General features: G+C 39.1%; 1 protein-coding gene across 1 annotated transcript; it reads right to left on the bottom strand.

Moving 5' to 3' along the window:
* Nucleotides 1-34: 34 nt before the first annotated feature.
* On the bottom strand, nt 35-8,180 carry NMI (N-myc and STAT interactor). The gene is made up of 9 exons (XM_072040418.1): nt 8,142-8,180; nt 6,404-6,481; nt 5,935-6,135; nt 5,087-5,194; nt 3,846-4,008; nt 2,830-2,936; nt 2,527-2,716; nt 1,730-1,836; nt 35-772 (listed from the first exon to the last, which is right to left on the bottom strand). Exons 1-9 carry the CDS (start codon nt 8,178-8,180, stop codon nt 584-586), a joined length of 1,182 nt encoding a protein of 393 aa, XP_071896519.1. The 3' UTR covers nt 35-583.
* Nucleotides 8,181-9,999: the final 1,819 nt, after the last annotated feature.

Genomic DNA, 9,999 nt, shown 5'->3' with positions numbered 1-9,999 from the left:
CACATGCAACTAAATAAATTCCTCAGACCCAGTGTTCAGCATCAGATTTTTTAATCCAGCACTGTTACAAATAAATCTGTTTTAAATAATCATGTGAAGTCTTTACTGTAGTATTTTCAATTTGAAAAATAAGAAACAAAAATGTAATTGTAGAAACAAATATTAAACAATAAACCAGACTATTAATTTATGAGACGCTCAATAGCAGTTGGATCAGATCCTACAGGAAGTATCAAGGAAGTAATAGCATTTTGACATCTAAAAGCAGTTTTTTTTTTTTCCAATCAGTAAAAGTACACAGGTTTCCAAAACGCAAATCTTAGATTAAGTTTTATGTGCTGGTAAGGGCTTTTTCCTTGACTTTAATCAGGAACATCTGGAACACAAAGCAGTACATTTTACCAAATTTCTATGCAAAGTCTATGCCATTAAATCAGAAAGACAGGCAGTTCCTCTTTCAGATATAAATTTCTGAACATTTAAGCACAATTCTACAAGAAGTGTTGGTGTAACTTCCTGAATCTCAGATGAAACAAGAAGTCTGAACTTCATGAGTTTGCTCTCCCATTTTCCATTTGGTATTCTAAGCCTCCTCCTCAAAGCAGACCCATATAGCTCCTTTTGATACATATTTGATTCTGTCTGTTTCTCCACCACCATTACTAGGCTTTTGAAAATGAATTTCAATCATGTCCTGTATGCTTTCCTCATCATCTTCAGTCTCTGCAATTCCTTTCAGCAGGATGGAATTCTTAGAAATCCCAGCATAGAGCTATTTAAGACAGAAAGAGAAAGTTGCATTATACATCAGCTGTCACAAGTACATCTAAAGGAACTGACAGATACTGGAAATAAACATATTCTCTATCAGGTATGGCTAGGATCTTTGATTACCTTTTAAGATTTTGGTCAATGTGCTATATATCTGTCACTGAAAATAACAAGAGTTCTGAACTTTACCATACAGTGCTGAGTTTAATAGAAATTGTGCCCAGCCTCCCTAACTGGTTTGTCCCACACTCCTTAATGCACACACTGGTTTGGGGGATCTCGAATGGTTATAGACTGTATCACTCCATCAAAATCAATGCTGATACATGACACACATTTGCAAAGAATGTCATATCTCTTAAGTGCACAAACTCTAGCCAATGCTTTAATTATAAAGGCCTGATTATATACACAGCACTGACTTGATTACAATCTATTCATGCAAAGTAAAAGACAATTTCAGTGATAATATCATGAGCAAGCAGACTAGTGTTAAAGGAAAAGAAGTTACTATTTCGGTCAAACAACTGAATGAAAAAAATGAATGAGCAAGTGTTTCATAGAACAAGGATCTCTCCTGAGATTATCAACAAGGCCTCTCATTAGGGCTGAACATGACAGTGCTTTGTGACATGGAAAAACGTTGTGCCTACTAATAACATACTTCACAAACAATTCAGTATCTGCCTCCTGCCTGGCACAGACATTATGGTAAGTAATGATATAATTTAATCAAAGAAAGACATGCATGCCCTTTTAAAATAAATTATAGCTCTCGCACTACAAAACACAGGATTATCAGCACAGCAGCACAGTGCAGATGCACACTTGCTATTAGGATTCACAAACTGTGTACAGAAAAATTTCTGCAGTCCTCAGAACTGAAAATTCTGCCCATATCTCCCGTTTCCCACATACCTGCTCTGTTTAGGGAGTAGCCTGAAATAGATTTTTTTACCTGAAGCTTTTCCAAGTGTACGTTGGTGCTTGGAGACACATGAAGCCTGTACTGCCTTCCATTTACAGTGAAAGGACATTTAGTACTTCTCACAAAGCCATTTGCTACTGTAATGGAGACAGAGAAAAAGAGGAATAACAGTAATATAACCTCAAATGCATTTCGTAAGCATATCAGAGAGCAGATTAATCTTCCTTATTTGGATTTAGGAACTAATATGTGACAGCACTTGCAGATTCTTTGTATACAAATTGAAAAAAGTTCATTTGGCATTTCCAAAAAAGCAAGATTAGTAAATACCCACAAAAGCTTCTGAAATAAATCTAAAGTAGCTGCTCTAAATAGATGTGGCTCCACCAACCTTTTTAGAATTTCATACACTTAAACCAAAATGCCTAGTTGGGCAAACTGAATGCTTCTCTAAGTTTATTGTCATGAAACAAGAGATAAAAATCAAACACATTTTCCTAACTTTCTCTTCACAATATGCGTCTAGCAATGCAGAGTAAAAAAAAAAGTTTTTTACAAAGCTAAGGCAGAAACAAAGCTGAAGAGCTACATATCAGGTATATCAGGTCATGATTGATCAAAAAAGAATGTGATGAAGTAACACAATATTTACAGATATATGTGTGAAACCACATCTTTTCCTGATCTACTTAACTCTCTGGGAAGGAGAGCTTCCCAGGAGGGAAGGATTATCTGCATTCACTGGTTAAATTAACACAGAACATAAGGGAAAGGAAACAGATCAGACAGCCTGCACATCCAGCTAACAAAAGTATTACATACTATACCTCCAGGTTTGAGGAATGTAATAACAGCTGTTCTAGACTTCTTGTCATATTTTACATTTTCTACTTCTCCTCCTCCATCTTTAGATTTGTAGAAATTCAGCTCTAATTTGTCTCTCACCCAGTCATCAGGAAGTGATAGCTCAGGTATTTCTGAAACATCAATCTTCTTTCCAGAAATAGTGATGTGGAGCTAACAAAAATAATGGGTGCATTTTGTGATTGAAAACACCCACAAGACTGAACATAAAGTCTTCTACATACTGCAAGTGTATATCTTTAAAGTTTTATATTTTAGTTAATTACCTCAAATTTGATTCCCATTCCAAGCGTAAAAGGCACTGCTTTCACATCTGTTGTTTTTCTGTCCAGGTGCAGAGAATGCTTACCCATTTTTATCAGTCTCTGGGCAACTTAGGAAAATAACAAGTTTTCAGTGGAAAAAAGCCTAGTTTAATCGTTATAAAAACATGACTATTCCTCAGTCTCTTAAGCAAAAAGCTCTTTTTACATCAGTAAGTATGAAATGAGTAAGTTTGGCAACCATATCCCATTATCTACATCTTCAGGCATGTCTATGTCTGTTAAATCTCACCAGTTATAGTACCATATTTTAGCTGTTGACTACCTTTAGAATAAAAGATGCTGTCAAAAGATGCTCTCACTGTGTCAAATATTAATACTAGCCTTTCTGTATTTTATTTAAAGATCCGTGGATAAAAACCACATCATTGTCAGCTGTAGAGAATGCCTATTAGGAATGTTAGATTTTAGCTGCAATAAATGAATCAGACACCAGCTTCACATCTGCAATATACTTGCATAACTGAGTTAGCCACCACGCAGGCCCAGGCAGACTGCAGGCCATGCAGCAGGCATCTCGGTGGCAAGCAGGCAACTTGCAGAGTGCACCATCCCTCTATCGTCTCACATCTACCCAGCATCTGATGCATGTAGACTTAACCAGAGTAACTCCTGTCAGAACAAAGTACAGCCCAGAGTAAAGAAAGCAATCAAATTCTGCTGACAAAACAAATTGAATCGTGCTTAACAAAACTGAGGTAGAAACATATTCCCAATTTCAGACACAAAGTGTTGTTTGTATTAGGTGATAGCAGAAATGCTGTTATCAAACACGCATGCAGAGCACTTGGAAGAATTTTTTGCTAATGACTGGCATCAGAACAGTGAAAAGTTCCATGTGTACTCTTCTTTGGCTGTTGCTGAGGCATTTTTACATAAACATTTAGGAAAAACTTTTCCCTTTGGTAATGAAGGACACCAGAGACATTAATTTTTTACATTTAAAACATGCATCATACCTTCCGCATCTTCAAAAGCAAGCAGTGCCTGGTTTTGATTCAGTTTGAATGGGATTTTTGATGTTACAGAAAAAACACAGCGAGTATTGTTATCTGGAAAATCATCCTTCGTGTCTTCCATGTGAGTGAACTCCACTTTCATGTCTGCTATCTTTTTTTCAATCTAATATTTTAGAATCAAGATCGAGAAAAAACACATATGTAATTATTGCCTAACAGAAAAATGAACAGTAGAGTCTTGAGTTGCCATATACACGTATTTTTCAAGTTCAACAGTCACACAGATTGAAGTCACAGCTGGTAACACACGTATAACTGCTAACTGACTTGTTGCACATGTCTATTCCTCAAATTCTTATCCATGCGTTCAGGTTTGGTTTTTTATTTTTTCCTTTGGTTAACTTTGGTTGAACTTGGACTTGACCCTATGCAGCAAAAATTCAGCTGAAGTCTACAGGTGTTCCTATCTGTAGGATTAGAATACTTTTGGTACATGAAATCTGTAAAATTCAAGTATCAGAGTCATTCATGGTACCACTTACTTTTTCCCACTTGCATCACTGCTCTACAGAAATGTTAAATCTGCAAATAAACTGCCTTGTATGTTACCATCATAATAATAAAGACATAAATATCCATGTATTTTATAACTACCACAGATGTAAATGTTCATGAAAATGTCAGTTAGGAAAAGCTGCTTTAATAGATCTGAGGGAGTTTTAGATATCTCTTTTTTCCCCATTTACATAACTGTTTCAAAATAAAATCTTGTGTAGAAGAAAAATATTGTGTCAAGATAAAATAGCCAGAGCAATAGAGGCATTCCTGCCACGTATCTTCAAAACCAGCATCTTATCTAGGAGTCTGTTTGCTTTCTGTTCCCTCTACTGCCAATGGACACATTTTTCCTTCCATCCTCTTACCCAAGAAATATAAAATGCAAGTACTTGAAAATTAGCAATGCTATGTGATTTTTTTACTCCAGTGTCTTCCATTTAACCATTTTCTGCTTTTCTTCATTCTTCTCACGTTTTCAGCATCTCACACACTTGTCCTTGTTTCCATATCCTTAACCTTCTTCCCATTATCTTGCCAGACAAAATAGGAAAATAAAGCTTCAAGCTGTATTTTACATTGGAATCAATAAAGGTTGCTGAACAACTTGGCCCCGATGGTCTAGAACTGTCAAAATGAAAATGTGCCCTTCCAAAAGAAAAACTGCAAAGTATTTCAAATCTTACCTTACTATCCCATGAAAGCTCTGAATTACATTCTGCAAGGTCTTCTTTGAGCTTTTCAATCTCTTTCTTCAGTTTGCTGTTTTCTTGGTTTAGCATAAAAAGTTCTTTCTACAGCACAAAAATATTAAATGCAAAATTAAACACGTAGAAGATATTCCAGCAAAATCTGTAGACAGCAGAAACTGTTTCAGCTTTCAATTATTACATTTAACCTACTAATTATATTCTAGTAGTTTGCAATATTGAAGCCTTAATTTCTCATCAGCGATTCTCAGGCCAAACAAAACTTCACTGAAACAACCTCGACAGCCTACAGAAAATTCTCCTGTTACCCAGAAATTTCTCCTGTTACCGCACCAATGACTACACAGCACTTTGAAGTAACACACCAATTATTTCTAGAAAGAAGAGCCATCTTCAGACAACTTCTGGCTGAAACCAGCTTACTGTCACTTAAGAAATGCTATTCCCTTGGGTGCTGTAACATCTACCAGGTGCTGGGATCTGAGGAAGCAGTGGAAACAACCCATTCAATTCTCTCTTTATCACACAAAACTGAAACTTACCTTTTGGTGGAGAATCTCAGCAGAGTGGTTTTGCCTCCCTTCATTTTCTACACAAGACAGGTCTCAGTTCTGCCTTCACTCTTCCAACATTACTGTAAGTTTTATTTTATTGTACCAGTTCTTAATCTGCCATTGAAAAACTGTGTGTAAAATAGCCTAGTCCTACAGTCTGCAAAGTGGTGAAGCTGTTTAAACTGGAAAGGAAATCCTACTCTTATCTTCTCTAACCAAAACCTCCCTCGCAATTCCCCAAATACTGAGAGCTGTAAGCCTTCTCCATACCTCGTGGGTGTCCCTAGACATAATACCCTCTTTATGAAGGTTCCGTTCAAGCTCCTTTAGCTGTCTCAGCTCATCCTGTTGTTTAACATATTCTTCGTCAGCACTTAATTTACAAACTTGAAGGTCAGCTTTTAATTTTTCAGCTTTTTCAAGTCTTTCCTGGATGATAAAAAGAAAAAGACTCTTAGAATTTTTTTTTCCCTACAAGAACAAACAAAACTTTAGCTAAGCCCTTTATATTTATTTATTTATTTTAATGCTTTGGATAAATATTTCTTTTAGACGTACAAGTTTAGTTACCACTGAGATTAACAAAAGAATGTATGTACCATTAAAGAACAGAGAGCAAGTCAGACAAACATCGGTTATGATAGGGGGAGAGTTGATTTGGATTTAGAAGGGTGAACTAATGGTCTTTGAAGTATCTTTGAGCTAATTTCCATGATTCTATACACTTTATAGAACTTGCCTTCCATTTCTCCAGTTCTTGTTTAAGACTATCCATCTCATCTTTGGATGTGTCAGGAGGATCAGGAGTTGTCAGATGCTAGAGAGAAAAGAAAAGAAAAAGCATGCTGAATTTTACTTCCCTATTAGGGTACAACTGAGACACCCTAAACAATTCAAATTAGTCTTCAGGATTTAAATAAATAACCCTTTGCAGCTGGGCAATACATTTTGCAACGGTAGTTTGCAATGTGGGCATTAGTGAAAGTCCAATGCTTTTTGTCCTGTTTTTCTCCAGTTGTGCAGGCAAGATAAGTGGCAAGTCAGACATTTTGAGAAACCCACTATACTTCCTAATTAAATCTTTCTAGTATCCTCATGCCACTTTATTTAAAAAAAAAAAAAAAAAAACATTCAGACAATTAGTCTAAATCGGTGAACTACTTTAATTGGCTGGACAGGACAAAAATCTAAGAAAACAGCAACTGGTCAGTACTCATCATTTTCTAATTATCCAACTGAAAATATTCACAGGCTAATATTTTAATAAATCATAAAAGTATGTTCTTCCACAAGGAGCTAAGCCCCCCAAACCTGCAAAGGTTTATCTGTAAGCTTTCTCAGCAGTTTCTCTAAGAAGATGTGAAAAGAATATACAAGGCTAAAGAGAAAAAAAAAATGCAAAATGGGATGTTTCCAAGCTCAGGCAGGTTAGACAATGAGTGGTAACATCAGGTGGGAAAGGCAATAAAAGAGGAATTTTAGATTTTAAGTCCTTCAGGGCAGAAGTTCAGAAGCACGGGGAAATTACAATGGGATAGAGCCCATATTCTCTGTTCTGTTTTGTTTCTATGACTGCAATATTCTGCAGAAAAGAAAAAAAAATCCAAAGAGACCTGCTGAAACAATCCCTCCCTTTTACTTAAGATTACATAAAACTTGAATGTGAACCATGAAATTTAGACATGGAAAAGGCCTGTTAGATAATCTAGTTAATTCTCTTGCTAATTCTGTTTTTTTTCCGAAAAGCAATAAAACATAAGATATTTTTTTTTCCACAACTTTGTCCAGTTTCAAATGCCTATTAAGCAACAGGGAAATCCCCATCTGCGTATAACTTAGAACCGGAAAAAAATTCCTTCTCTCAAGGGACTGAGTGCAGGATTGCAGAATGATGCACGTTCAACAGCTGTAAGATGATACGAAAGGGTGCCTGTTTGTTATGGAAAATGCTTTGTTATGGAAAATGCTCAACTGCAACAGTTTTCAACCTCAAAGAAAGAAAAAAATACCAAGAGAACACAAGAAATCCAAGGGAAAGTCCCATCCAAACCACTTGCCATGCTGCAAGAACTGGATCAAGTGAGGCACCAGGAAAAAGGAAATTCCCCTAAGAAACCTCCATGGAAAAAGATGAGCAGACGAGGCAGGACAAGGAAATTCTAACAGTCTGTAATGCAGACACTTTGGAATGGGACTCTCCCTATGGAGACAAGAGCCAGTTAGGAAAGAAAGAGAAAGGGAAGCCCTGAGGTATGAGGTTTGCGGAAAGATTTATATTGGGCACTGACATCTGGAATTTCAGATGTTATTAAAGTGGGGATGGAGAGGATGAGGAATGTCCAAAGTATTAAAGGATGGAAGAAGGTGAGACAAGAAGTTTAAGAAGCACTGTCTTAGCAGTCCAGGCACAAATCTCCGTTCAGAGATCCTATTATCAAATACAGACTTTACCAGGTAACACATCAGGAAATACTTACAAAACCGTCATCTTTTAAAGACAGCAGTGATAAATCCATTGAAACCTGAGGGAACAGAAAAAACAATTACAAGAATTGTATATATTGGCTCTTTTTGTAGCAAATAGTCCAGAATGAAATACCGTAAGCTCTGCTGGGATAAAATGATACAACATTTAAATAAATTAAAAAAAAAAAATAAGAAAAAATTATATATATTGGGTATCTGAAGCCTCCTTCCTCACTACACCTAGAAACCAGAGATGTACATGAAGAATTCTATATCGCACAACTTAAGTTTCAGGACTGAAACTTGTGTTACCTTTCTGCTCCATATGGTGTTACTAAAACATATAACATTACGCATGCTCTGTGATTACGGGGTGTAACATTTAAATCTGCTTAAAGCACATGAAAATACCCTTTTTTCTTTCTTTTTTTTTTTTTTTTCAGAGCTGGTAGTGTAACACCTGGAACCTGTTGCCACAAGATTTCGTGGGGGCAGATGAGAAGGAATTTAGAGACGATCACAGGCCATTTATCTGCAGATAGATAGACGTGAAGGCACACCAGTTCTCAAGCAAACCTAGGCCAGGGAAGCAGCAGGACTTTGCACCACGGGTGCTGACGGTGCTCACAACATCCCAGAAATGCCAGTGCGGGTGGGCACCAGCGCCCTGACCCTGCTTAGCGCTCATAACCCCAAATCCTGCGCCCAGTGCTTGTGTAACACCACAGCACCTGCTGGAGGCTGGAAGCTGAGGCCACCTTCGTTTAGCCACCAAGTATCCCAGTCTGCTCTGTGCTACAAAACCAACATTTACCGAGGCGTAACCCTCAGGTTAGGGTCGGATGAAGTAAAGTGAGGTAACTGAGGCGCAACCCCACGCCTCTGGGGGGTTCCCCCCCCCGGCAGCCAGCCTCACCAACCTCCCCTGGAGCTCAAGGAGAAGGAGAACAAGTGGCAGCCCAGCCCTGAGGCCGGGGTTTGCCTTCCTCCCCGGCCCACCGAGGGACGGAGCTCGGCGGCAGCCGGGCCCCGGCGCTGTGGGGCGGCCGCGGGTACCTGAGGGGAGCCGGGTCCCGCGCAGCGCCGAGCCCCCCGCGCCTCCTCCGTCCCTGTCTTTTTCCCTGTCCCTGTCCCTCTGCTTTTCGCTTTCTCTTTCCTGCCGCCTGTCCGGCCCCGAGGGTTGTCCTCTTCCTCGAAATGACGTGGAGGAAGGCGGCACCTTCCTCCTCCTCCTCCTCCTCCTCCTCCCCGCCCGCCGGGAGGGCCGGCCCCGCGGGCACAGGCAGGGCAGGGCTGGGACGTGTGAGGGCCGGGCGGCCACAAACTGTGACATAATTCTGCTGAACGTGTGTTTTTAGCTGTTTATTCCCAACCACCTTCCCTGGAAGCATGCGTGTGATTTATAAAGATTGGGTTACCAGGCAAAAGGTGTAAACATCCAGGGACAGAAATAACCCTCTGCTGAGGGATGGATGCAGCAGCCTTAAAAACAACTTCTGGAAAAATGAAAGCTCTGGAAATCAAGAGGAGGGCAGCAGCCACATCCTGGGTCCAAGGAATGAGCCAGAGCCTTCCCTCAGCAAGCTGAAGGCTTCATCTCGCTGCAGGAGCACGGTTGCTTTATAAACCCCTCAGTATATTAATTTCCATAAGCATAAAAATTATGAATGGCTGACTCACAGAACTGGGCAACAAGGGATTTATGGTCTCTAGCCAACTCCAATTCATTCAGTAAATGTTTAAAGCCTCTTTGAGTGTTTTTCAAGTCCCTTGGCTGGCTGTATCGTGAGTTTGATGTGTCAGACTGGAGCATCACTTGGACAATTATTTCCCTTTCTTCCCCTCAAAAAGTCCCCAGCTTTGGTCAGA

Source organism: Anas platyrhynchos, chromosome 7 (assembly GCF_047663525.1).
Source record: "Anas platyrhynchos isolate ZD024472 breed Pekin duck chromosome 7, IASCAAS_PekinDuck_T2T, whole genome shotgun sequence".
Taxonomy (NCBI): Eukaryota; Metazoa; Chordata; class Aves; order Anseriformes; family Anatidae; genus Anas; species Anas platyrhynchos.
This window is presented reverse-complemented; position numbering and strand designations above follow the sequence as displayed.